The sequence below is a fragment of the Acomys russatus genome, chromosome 10 (genome assembly GCF_903995435.1).
Source record: "Acomys russatus chromosome 10, mAcoRus1.1, whole genome shotgun sequence".
Lineage (NCBI taxonomy): Eukaryota > Metazoa > Chordata > Mammalia > Rodentia > Muridae > Acomys > Acomys russatus.
The window spans coordinates 67,131,075-67,143,688 of NC_067146.1; the positions used below are offsets into that span (position 1 = coordinate 67,131,075).

Genomic DNA, 12,614 nt, shown 5'->3' on the forward strand with positions numbered 1-12,614 from the left:
ATAATCTAGAAGCTGAATACAAGACACCCACCCCTGAGCAGACTCTCCTTGGGCTGCAGCAGAAGCTGCATCAGCAGGTCGATACACAGAGAACTCTGACTAGAGTCACACAGCGAGCCCGCTCTCCGGGCTTTAATGAAATTCACCCATCCAGGAGCTCATATGCCAGGGCAGGAGGAGCCTCCTTGACCATGATGAAGCAGGGGTATCCAAGCCCCCGTGTGCCCAGCATGGGCATCTATCCCAGAACTGCTCCACACATCTAGCTGCTTTTCTCCTCAGACATGCTGCTGCAGATGGCCCAGTGCTCCTTACTTAGTAAATGCCACATCTACACTGCAAGGGAGACTGGAGAACTGAAACAATCATCTAGGCGGTGCCGAGTTCCCCGGGCAGACCAACTAGAGCTAGATAAAAGAGTGTCGAGCTCTTCCTCTACCACGAAACGGCCTTCATTCTGCCTAAAGGAAGGCTCAGTGAACAGGCACTCCCGGCATCCTGGACCACCCTCTGCTGTGTAGCTCATCTAGATGTGCTCGTGTGCTGTGGATGTTTGGAAAGGGCTCAGGCCAAGTAGACAAAGCAGTGCTGTCCAGACTGTCCCTTCTAGAACCTGCGGTAAGTCCACATAGCATCCCCAAAGCTGTCCCTTACTTGACACTTTGCAGATGAGATCAATGAACACACAGGGACAATTCCAAGGTCTTACAGTGAGTTTAAGGGGAAGGGTCCTGGAGGTAAGTCAGGGGGAAAGTTAGCAGACCTCCTCTCCCTCCAAGTGTCTTTGGGGAAAATTGCCTGCTCAAGGAAGGCCATGATCAAAGGCACAAAGCAACAATGGCAAAATCCCAGGCACCAAAGGTGGGTGACTTGCTGGGCAACTTTAGGATAAAGAGGACTTCCTAGCACACTCTGAGGGGACAACTAGCTGGTGGGTCCCTCCCTTTCACTCCTCCATGATTTCAAGGGAGCGAGGTGCAGCATTGACAAATCTCGGTCCCCAGGAAGCTCTGAGACCAGGAAACAGAAAGAAAGACAGTGATATTGCCAGGCCAGATGAGGCTGGACCACTCAGGTCAGGCAGGTCTTGGGGAGTGACTTTGGTCAGCTTGTCAGAGTGTCTACAATATGATTTCAGCCCTCCCCTCCCTCCGCCCATCCCTTCCCCACCCCCATATGGATGCCCAGGCCAAGCCTCATCTATTTAGGCTTCATCTCCACTCTGGAGTTGATGTCATCAGCATCCAGGTCGTACTCCTCCACCTGGCCACTGGTCCACACCTTTATGCGGTCTGTGAAGTCGCTGCTGCGTGGGGCCAGGATGAAGTCATAGATCAGCACTGCCAGGGCACCCCCAATGAATGGCCCCACCCAGAAAATCTAGGAAAGAAGCAAGAGCAGTTAGAGGACAGGTGGCCACACCACCCCCCTCCCTCTGGGAATCTCCCCCACATCTGTCTTGAGTCAGAAGCAGACAGACCAGCCCACTACTTTCTGATTCCAGGGTGGGCCCAGACCAGGATGTGTACTGGGCACGTCCTGGCTTCTGTACAGGCATCTCTGTGGCAGCCCATTCCTCAGGATGGCTACTGTTCCCTTCCCCCAGCCTTGAAAGGTTTCCAGATATGGGCTTGTCTAATAGAAGGGTATCCAGGAGCACACAGACCAGTAACAACCAGAGCTAAACCCTGTGTGAGGTCTCCTCTCTCTCTCAGAACTCTGCTTGCAGACATGGGTACTGTCCTGATGCTAACAACCCTGAGAGAGGCAGCGATCCTAAGCCCACAGTATTTGCAGTCTATGACACCAAGGCACGACGCCTGCTCGACATTGCTAAATCTGGAGGTGGCAGGGCCAAGATTTGAGCCCCGCTGTCCACCACACTGCTGTGATGACAGGGCAGGGCAGTGTACAGGCTAGTGGGTCTGAGCTGGCCAACGTGGAGACTAAACGCAAACCTTTTCCCCATGTGAACCCTCCTCCCTTCATCTCAGGCCTTGGTTTTTTTTATTTCCTTTGCCCCGCCTCTCTCCCAGAATCTCAATGAGAGGACAATTATGCCTCAAGGGTCAGGTAGAACTTGCTCCCACCATGTTATCTGGGTGCTCAGGTGACTTACCCAGTGGTTTGAGAAGTTGCGGGTGAGCACAGCAGAGCCAAATGACCGAGCAGGGTTGATACCACAGCCAGTGTAGTCAATCTGGAAGGGAAGCATGTAACGAACAGGGGTGTAAGGAAAGTGACAGGGAATGTGGGGGAAGAGAGAGAGCAGACAAGGGAACAATCAATCTCAGCAGAGAAAGGGGCATCATCAGAGGTTCTGGTGTCCTTGCTCAGGCACCCAGAGTGGGTCTGCTGTCGCCGCCCCCCCCCATGGTAGAAGTTCCATCCAAAGTACCACTGATGCCCACACTAGCCCTGCTCACCAGCTCTTGCCTTGGCCTTGACCTCCCCATGGCCTCAACCTGGGAATTTCCCCCTACTCACCGCCAGCAGGTGTCCCAGGGCCACAGACAAGCCAATGGCAAGAGGGGCAGAGCCACCTAAGTCTCGGCGCCTCCGGTCTGTCGTGGCTAGAACGCACAGCACCAGCTGCAGAGTGCCAATGATCTCAATGCCCAGACCCTGGCCGGAGTTCACACCTTTAGCCAGCTGCCAGGAAGAAAAAGCGAGAAGGCCCAGTGAGTTGGGCAGGTGGCGAGCATAACAAGATTCCCAGAGCACCAGGGCCAGACATCAAGAGACAATCTTTAACCACTTCGCCACTTATTACTGAGCTTCTCATTGTGTGACCCCAGGAGGCCAGACGCACAAAGCACGTGATGAAAATCAGGCCTTGTCCCACACTGTTGGTGCTCTGGCTTGATCCTCAGTCCTGCCTAGGCCCTGTTTCACTCTGCTCAGAGGCCCAGGGTAAAGCAGGGCCTCCTTGTTGGCTACATGACACACCTGGCATTTCAGGTGAGATGTGAGCCTCAGACATGGGAGGTGGTCAGGGATGCCCATAGGAGAAGGAAAATGTTGGTTGGGGGGACCCAAGTGGAGGTATTGCTTTCTTCTTTCAAGTCCAAAGCTTTCCCTAGCTCCATTTCCTTTGGCCCTCTGGATCTCCTCTCTCCCCTCTTCTCTTTCCTGGCCCCAGCCCTGCCTTCCCTCTCATTGGCTACATGGGCCACACCACTGTAGTCTGGCTGCCCCTGCTCCTAAACCACTTTTGGAAACATGACTCATGGAAAAAAGAAAGGAATGAGAACTGCCACAAAGTCGCTGGAACCATACCATCCCTGCAGCTGCACTGAGAAGACCCCTCCCAGGGGATCCAGATAGCTGCTCCAAGTCGGAGGGCTGGTGGAACCCACACCAGAGGGCCTAAGCCATGTTGGTAAAGCTCTTGGGATGCTTCTCCATGCCCAACCCAAGGAGAGACTGAGTGGTGGCATCCCCAAAGCCTCCAGGTGCTCCGCAAGGTCCTAGGTAGGAGGCACACCTCCACCTCTTCAGGGGGTTTCCCCAGTTCTCAGGCCATCTCACAAGAACAATGCTCTTCCCTCCTTTGTCTGCAGTGCTGGCTCTCAGGGAGTGACTCATATCCCCTCCACTGTCTTAAAGCCCCAGCTTTGCGCCTTTCCTGGTTTGCCCCAAAGCTGTGTCCCCTATGGCCACTGAGCCTTCTGGGGTGATGTCTAACTATCATGCCACAGCAAAGTCAGGCAACAGAGGCAGACTGCCAGTGTTCAGGTTCTATTGTTGGCACCATGAAAATGGCTCTCTCCGGGCCTCAGTTTCTTTATCTGCAAAATGGGTTTAAGGTGTCAGCTGTCTGGACTCTAGACTCTAGAAGAACACCCAGAAGATTCAGATGTCACAAGCCTGTCTTGGGCATGTGGAGAAGATGAAAAAGGCCAGGACTACCAGGTGGTGGAGATGGATGTGGAGAATAGCTACATCTCCTGGCAGAGGCTGCCTGAGGCCAGGAAGGCTTGATGGAAGGCCAACTAGAAGGCCCCGGTTGTTATTTCCACTTTGGCCTGGGTAGCCTGTGGCCCTCACTGACATTCATGGCTTCGCTCCCTCCATTTCCTCTACTCTCTTGGGCTGGCCTAATTGCTAGCTGGCAGGGGTCCTGAGGTGAACACTTCCTCACCAATTAATGGAGCTGTCCCTAAGCCTCCTGCTCACATTCAATCCCCACCCTGCTCTTCTCAGGGACGTAACCAGAGCCAGTTTATCTGTTCCCCTGGTTCTAAACTAGGGTTGAGTCCCAAGCCCTACTCAAGGTACCACTTTCTACACAAAGCAAAGCAGGCCCTGGTTCCAGGCCCAGAGGTCTGAGTCTCAGGAAGCAGGAGGCAGCCATGTGGCCTGGAAACTCTGGACGGCACTCTACTCCTAAGCATTCAAAGCCATAAGGCTGGCAGCCTTCCCCTTCCACTGCCCAGGTCTCCTACCATTGCCAGCAGCAACCAGCTCCCCCAGCCACCTCATTTGCCTCTGAGGCTAATGACCACAGCTCTCCCACTGCCTAGTGTACCCGAGCCACGTACATCTGGGAAAACAGTAAGAGGTTAGAAATGATAAAGGTCTGTGTCACCTTCCAAGAAAGGGAGGTTAGAAAAGGCAAGCCATAGTGATTGTGTACAGCCCATACATTTCAAACAACTCAAACAGGGCCAAGCCCAGCTGCTGTCATTTATCACTGGAAAAGAGCCACGTCTGGGCATGTGTGTCTAGTTGTGCCTGGATTTTTTTCACTGACTAACGTTGAAAGAGCAACACTCGGTTTTGTGAATGCAGGTGTGAGTGGTAGAGCAGGCCATGCAGCTCTTGGGAAGTATTCAACACTCCTGATCGCTGAACTCAGGTGAGATCGTAGGTTAAGGTGCAAACTCGCCAGCTCTAAGGAGTGGCGGGACTAGGCTTCAGTCTGCTCCCGGCCGCCACACCCTCCTAAGATAGTCTGAGCCCTTGAGCATCACAGAGAAGAGAGACTCCACCTGCCATCTAGCTGGGTGTTTGTCCCTCCCAGCTTGGGAGCCTTGCCAGGGCTCTGCAAAAAAAAAAAAAAAAAAAAAAAAAAAAAAAAAAAACCTCTGAGGGGAGGCTCATTATGAAATGGATTGAAAGCGCATAGTTTCCAGGACTTCCAGTTGCTTTAGAAGACAGCTTACTCCGACAAAGCCCTAAGAATGAAGAGCCTATGCTTTTACTGTTTAGCTGGGAGATGAGAGGCCAGCCAGTGGCCTTTGAGACTCACGTGTGACAGGACAGAGCAGGCACATATGCTCAACAAGGAGGTGGTGAGGCCAGGACTCTCACCTCAGGGTTTATGTCACCCCAAGCTCTTAGGTTGATGTGCTGGCTACCAAGGGAACAGACTGTTTCCAGCTTCAAATGGGCTGCTGGCAGGAGGTGTCTTCAAGACTGGCAGTGTGTCCCAGCCCAGGATTGACCTCTTTATGCCATCCTACCTGAACCCTCCCTGCTACTTGTAGGCAAGTCACCAGAATAGCTCACAGAATCCCAGGCATGGGGCCCTGACTTTGAGGATGGGCTTCCAGTGCCCCACCCTTGGGGAGCAACAGAGTCCAGGGCCAGCCCTGGCTGAGGCTCAGCCTCTGCTCTCAAGGAACAGCTCAAGAGACATGGCTGTCTGCCCACCCCACTGTCTCCAGTACTCAGCACTAGCCCGCCAGGGAGCAGTGGGCTCCACCTCATCATCTCTCAGTTAGAACTTACATGTGCTCAGTGTACAGCTGTGTGAGTTTGTGGACCACTGTCGGTTGTGTCTACACGTGGCCATATGTCTGGGAGCGAGAAGCTCCTTCTCTTTTGTTAGACCTTAAAAGGCTTATTACAGAATAATTACATGATCTAAGGACTATAAAAATATTAAACCTATAGACAGTAAAGAAACAATTTAGGCTAAAAATAAATTATTTTTTAAAATGGACAGTCACAAGAGTCAGATCAAACTATTTGCAAAGTGAACGTTTTTAATAATCCTCCCCATAGAAACTGATAGAATGGGGCAGTCAAAGAAAGGCTGATACAAAAACAGGCAAGAATTATGTCATGCCACTAGCAATACTTGATTAAAGGAAAGCAGGTGAAACCCTCACCTTGGGATTGGAGGCTAGTCAGTCTGTTTAAGTCCCTGGAGAAAATTTAGACAAGGTGACAGGATCCTGGCCAAGTACTCCCAAGCGTAGCCCAAGATTCATTTTTACTCAAGGCACTACATTGGGCATGCTCTGCAGAGCAAGCGGCTCTGAGCAGCACAAAGTCCCAGATGGTTTCTATGTGTTTGCACTGGTGTGTCTGATGGCGTTTCTGAATGCGTCACTATGCCCCCTCATGCTTCACACCCACGGGGGCAGTGCCACTGCTAGCTGGAGAAGGGAGGGAAGTGACAAAGGGAACGAGTGAGTGAGTGAGAAGGCCGCTGGTCTCAAGGGCCCAGAATCTTTTGCTCCCAGAGCCATTTTATCTTCCTGACAAGAAACAATACACAAAGCAATGGTTTCCAACTCCTTTCCTCCTTTTCTTTATTGCAGAGCAGGGAAAGGAAGAGGTTCCCTTGAGGACCGTCCCCCTCCTGGGACCCCAGATCCAAGCAGTGCTGAGAGCATGTTCTTGGCCCCATGTCATGCATGTGCACGTGTGTGCACATGTTTGTAGAATGTTTGAAGCACAGACCTGCCCTGACATCACTCATTGTGCAACCTTGACAAAGATCCATCCTTTTGCTTGGGTCTCAGTTTTCCAAACTGCAAAGTGGAGGTGTTTGCCTAGAATCCAGCCCAAGGCAGTCTTCAGATTCCTCCTTGCCTGAAATCAGGTGGGCACCTCCAGTCAGCACCCAGAAACCTGAGTTCAAATCTCCAACTCCTATTTTCAGCTCGGCACAAAGCCTGGGTCACAGAACCTCATGCCACCCACCTACACTGCACAGCCAGAAGTGGCAAGAGCAGCTTCCTTGTCGGGTGGGTCCAACTTGCATATTTCTAGAGCCAGGGGGCTGATCTGTTTGAGGACGCTGCTTCCTGAATTTAATACAACTACAAGAACAACAAATCTTTATATGGAGCAGAAACTCCCCTCTGGAGAGTCTCTACAGGGATTTCAAGTCCTGGAAGGGCCGATCAAGCCTACCCACTCTCTTCGGTCTATGGGCTTTATTCTCAGTCTCAGGGATGCTTGGGGACATTAGCTGCTTGGGTGAATAGAGAGACCCCTGCTCCAGCTCATCCCACCTGGGTGCCAACCTACTGTGGTCCAGGGCTCCCTCTAGTCTCCTGAAAAAGGCCCAGACAGAGGGGTCCCTGATCACTCCTGAGCCTCACGGACATTTTCCTGCCTGTATTTGCAGGCAGGAGACTCAAGTTTCAACTGTTCCAGAGCCCTGAGACTCACAGATGGGACAGGACCGGAGTTCCCATGGTACGGCTACCAGCAAAAACTTAAAGCTCTCTGCCACCATGGCTTCCCAGACACCCCTAGGAGTGGATACTGTGACCTGCCTGGAGAGGCCTGGTGGGTTGCAGTTGAGAACACCCTGAGTGGGTCCCTGGAGAGCAGGGCTGTGTAGGGCCTTCGAGGTGAGTTGCTGAAAGCTGCCTGGGCTAGAGATGGGGAGTACCAGGGCAGAGGAGCTGAGGCTGGGGTGGGGCAGGGTGGGAGGGAGCAGCTCTCCTCAGAGGCCACTTGTGTATGTCCTCTTGGAGCATTGTCTTTTAAATACTTATCCCAGGTGGACCTAGGTTTGGGATAGGTAGACCACACCAGCTGTACTGTTCAACAGATGCTATGGAGGACCCAGCCTCAGAATTCTTGTGGGAAGGAATGTCTACCCTGCCACAAAGCTCCACCTCTCTATGCTCTCCCCCCTGCCCTTTCCCTCCTAGGTTCTGCCTGGAAACGCTAATTACAGGTCCCAGCTATGCTGTTACACCCAGCCCCCAGCTCTGTCCCTGGCCGTGCTGGACTGGGTTAGGGCATTGGAAATTTACACTTCTTTTCTATAGCCCACTCCTGAACCCCAGTGGTGGGTAGCAGGGGCCTCAACCCTGGTAAGCCTACAGGTAAGGAAAACCCTCTCTCCTCATGGCTAACACCCGAGAAACTGGAAGAAGAGCGGGCATTCAAAACCAGATCTATATCAGGTGGGAGAGCAGGTAGAAGCAGTTGGATCCTGAATCAATAGGGCTAACAGATGACCCTGAAGACAATAAATGGGCCTTCTGTCTGAGCCCCAGGTGGCTCTGTGAGCACGGTCCCCTCCAGACACACTCAGACACCAGCTCAAGCCCAGAGTTCCTTCTACCTTCAAAATCCTGCCTCCTACCATGACCCCAGCCCACCCAAACTCAATGACCGCCTCTAGGCCCCATCTTCCTTAAGCTTCTTTTCAGCCTACATTTGGGTTCTTGTAGGTCCACCCCTCTGGAGCTCTCCTGGCATTCCTCCCATCCTTCCAGTTCAAAAGTTCCCTGGCCCGCCCTGACACCTCTTATCTCACCTGCCTCCTGCCTGGTATCACAGGCAGCTGTGCAGTTTATCTGGCCTCAGGCCCACAAGCTGCCCAAACCAGGGATCCTGGCTGACCCAGCCTTACCCTCAGCAGCCAACAACCAACCCCAGTCATTTCTGCAGGATAAGGGCCAGAACGGGGAAGAATGAAAACAGCCAGGATGCCAGGATCTAAGGCTCCAGCATCCTTTACTCCCAAAGCCAGCCACGCCCTTTATATCCTGTTCACCGGGTTCATAGGTGGGAATTTGGCTATCTAAGCCCAGCCGATTGCATGGAGCAACATAGGGTGGAAGTGGCTGACCCTGGGAAGGGACCCTCAGAGCCTGTAGGCAAGGGTGAAAACTCAGCTCCAGATTTTTAACCCAGAAGGGACCGATGGGCTTATAGGAGGCCTGTGGTCTCTCTAGGGCGTTTCCTGAGCCTTGACTTAGTCAGGAGAAAGTTGTCCCTACTATGTCCCTGAGGGACACCCCCTGACTCACTCAACCACTTCCTGCCACTTTCCCCTCTATTTTCTTTGGAAATCTCCATGCCAACAACTCACCCCACCCAGGTTTTGGCAGTGGAGTGGGGGTAGGGGCAGAGGAGCTGTGAAAGCCTTCCCCAGGGATGTGGAGGAAAGAAGCTGCCACCTGTGCCACTGACTGCTTGTCCCTCTAAGGCACTGAGATCAGTCACTCCAGATGCAGGAGCCAGTGCCTGAGGAGAGTCATTTGGCTGTCCTACAAGCCAAGGTCCACTGTTTGTTTGGAGGGGGTAGTAGGAACCCCACCACAGTGTTTGGTTCCTTCCATACACTGCTGCTGGTGTTCCTCTTATGCCAAGCACTTCTGGGGGAGGTAGTTAGCGCCAGCCAACAATATAAGCTTATAGTGTATATGGGGGAGAGGGAGATGTACCTCAGGATTCTTGGCTCCGAGAAGATTCGGTAGTTAACAACCAACAGGATTTCAATCTGGGTTCCTGTCTCCTTCCCCACACTAGCCTGAAGCTTTTCTCCTCCAGCTGTATGTATCCCGCCTGACGCATATACTCTGACAACTCTGCAAAACTGGGGGGGGGGGTGGGTATGGAGACAGAAGTGGGGTGTAGCCAGATCAGGTGCTGCTGAAGCTATCCCACTCCGCCCCTGCCTTGGATGACCATATTAGAGAACAGGAGGCCTTTGCCAGCAAGGGCATAGGTCTTGCCTGTCACTTGACTTGGAAGAGACAAGCAGCCCTAGGAGTCTCAACCTCCTCCCCACAGGGAGCCTTCATTGCTTCCACCCATTCCTCCCCAACCCCCACTTCAGGGGGAACTTGAACCTCCTCACAGGAATTCACTGAGGCACCTAGCCCTGCTCCTATTGGAGAGACCGAAGTCTCAAGAGACACTGCCTCTCTGACTCTGCTCCTTAGGCCTGCCTGGGGCAGCCAAGTTTCCTCTAGCTAAAGTCTAAACTCCAGCCACAGGGCTAATCTTCAATCTCCAGCTGAGCAGAGGTTGACTTAAAAGTGTGATCTTGAGGTGTCACTGCAGCACAGAAGTGCTCACCCCAGTGGCAGGGCACCAGACTTGCACCTCCCTCCCCATCTCCATCTCCAGGACCTGAACTTCAGCTGGGAAATGAGAGAAATCAAGTCACCCACAGCCACCCAGCGCACAGGAGCCCTGGCCCACTTCTTTGCCCCTGTCCCCATGCATCTACCCTGCCAGGGTCCAGTCAGCTGTTTCTCTGAGGCAAGTGCCTCCACTCTGTCTTTAGTCTTTGCCTTTGGTGAGGGACTCCAGTCTATTTCCCATCTGTGACATCATCCTATATATACCCTTACTCAGACAGTCCCGCTAAACTGGTTCCCACTAAACCCAAGTGCACTCGGCATGGGCACTTAGCTAAGAAGCTGGAAAAGGTCTGTGACCAGGCAACCACAACTGAGGCCACTTAGCTGTGTGGAGTAACCCAGGGGCAGTTCTTTTGAACAGTTGCCATACAGCTCCCAGAGTCGGCTTATCATTCAAGCCAGGAATGATGGGCACAAGTGGTTACACATTCTCAAGAGCAGCATCAACGTGAAAACAATTTATACAAGTTCAGGGCCCACGTAGACATGCGTGCACCTTCACTTCCACCTCCCCACACAAAAGAGCATATGCCACAGCGTTCAGTGGCCAAGGACCACCGAGCCGACCCCTTCTCCTGGACTGTTATCTAGAAGACTCTTCCAACAACTCCAGAGGGAGTTTTGTTCCCTCGACTTTGATTGTTGGGAGGCAGGGGGGTGAAAGGGGGTTCTGTCTCCCGACTTCCTGAAGAACTTTACTTGGGGACCTAGGTGAGGCTTAAGTGCTACCCAGAACCCCAGGCAACTTTACAAGGGAGTCATGCCCAGACACTTGCAGAAGTGCCTTTAAACATGCTAGGTATCCAGATAAAATGGGCTTGGGACAATAAGGAGAGATTGCCTAGTGCCCAGGGCTGCAAAAGAGAAACGTGGCTGCCCAGGTAGGGCCGAAGAGGGTCAAGAAACTCCAGTGGAGGGATAAAACCTGCTGGCACGTGGCTAACTTCCCCCTCAGCTTATTCCTGGCAGTAGACACTCTGCAGGGGACTTTGGCACAACCATTATTGTGTGACTCTCTCATGCCCATGGCACCTGGCAGTAAAGAGACCCCATGGCATAGCTGAATTCTAGCCCCAGTTCTCAGCATGACCTCAGAACCCCTCACCATTCACTCTGTTCTTCAGTGTCTCCATTATACAGTGTGCAAATGGAGCCAGTGCCCTCTCTGTACCTCCCTACAGACCCCAAGCCTGAGATAACCCCACTCACATCATTGCGGCCAAGTGAGTTAGCTTCTAGGGAGGAGGTGATGCCCGAGAGGATGGCAGTGGCGACGATGGCTCCCACACACTGGGCGATGATATACATGACAGCCCGGAGGATGCTGATCTGGCAGCTGAGCAGTAACCCCAGTGTCACAGCTGGGTTGAGGTGAGCACCGCTGATGTGACCCACACTTTGGGCCAGAGTAGCGATGCTCAGACCAAAGGCCAGCGACACCTTCACGTTGTCCTGGACCAGTGTCTGGTTTTTCTCCAGTGGGTAGTTGAAACCTAAGGCAGAGCCGATGCTGATGAAGACGAAGAGGGTCATGGCCAGGAACTCAGCCACAACAGCCCTCCAGAAGATCTTCTTCTTGAATTCGCTAGCCATGCTGGCAGGGGATTCGACTTAACCGCTGGATGCCTGGTGCTTGATTCCCTCCAAGAGCTGAGCCACAGCCTGGGCTGGGCCTATTTATAGGGCTGGGTGGGGGGAGCACAAAGGGAGGAAGGCCTCTCCTTGCTCCTGGCCCGCCCCACACCACACGGGCCTCCTCTCTGCGATGGATGCAGACAGGGCTCTGCTGTCTGCCTGCCAACTTTTTCCTTCCTCCTCTCCCCCTGCTGCCCTCCCTTGCTCCCTCCACCCGCCTCAGCCCTTGGCCCTGCCCAGCCTGAGGAGGCAGGCAGGAGGCAGCCGTTGCTCTAATAGGCTTTGGGAAATTCTTCCAAGCTGGCCCTTCTTGGGGGGGGGGGGGGCAGAGAAATCCAGGTGTCCCCGCCCAGCCTGCAAAGCTCAAGGGTGACTGAGGGCAAAGCCAGGCACTCTAGAAGGGGCGGGGAATAGGGGTTGACTAGACTCTCAGGGTGGACATTGCCCTCCCTGAAGGTGGCACCAGAATCTGCCTGTCTGTTCCATCCCACTCTGAGCAAGGTTAGTAATCTGATGTCCTCAGGCCCAGAGATCTGTGGGTCAGTCTGGCCTCCAATGTCCTGGCCTGGGCCAAGTGGTTGTATGTCACTTTTGGGGTGTCCCCTCACCATGCAGGCCTCCATTGATGGGGGGGGGGTAGAGAAGCTCTCTAGGAACCGTCTAATCATTCTGCAGACAAGGGTAGGCCTAAGCCAGGCAAGACTGTTGGGAAACACCCCCAAATCCTCAAACTTAAAACAATTTGAGTCCATGTTTTGAGGGCCATAGGAGGAAAGTGGTGATATTGAGGGCTCCCCCCCCCCCCCCCCCGCCCCATAGGGAACGGAGCTAACAGGTTACTGG

At 53.3% G+C, this 12,614-nt stretch overlaps 1 protein-coding gene across 1 annotated transcript; it reads right to left on the reverse strand.

The window, feature by feature from the left end:
- Positions 1–784: 784 nt before the first annotated feature.
- Aqp1 (aquaporin 1 (Colton blood group)) lies at positions 785–11,875 on the reverse strand. The gene is made up of 4 exons (XM_051152323.1): positions 11,346–11,875; positions 2,488–2,652; positions 2,120–2,200; positions 785–1,380 (listed from the first exon to the last, which is right to left on the reverse strand). The coding sequence occupies exons 1-4, from the start codon at positions 11,727–11,729 to the stop codon at positions 1,201–1,203; spliced, it is 810 nt and encodes a 269-aa protein (XP_051008280.1). The 5' UTR covers positions 11,730–11,875; the 3' UTR covers positions 785–1,200.
- Between the last annotated feature and the right edge of the window lie 739 nt (positions 11,876–12,614).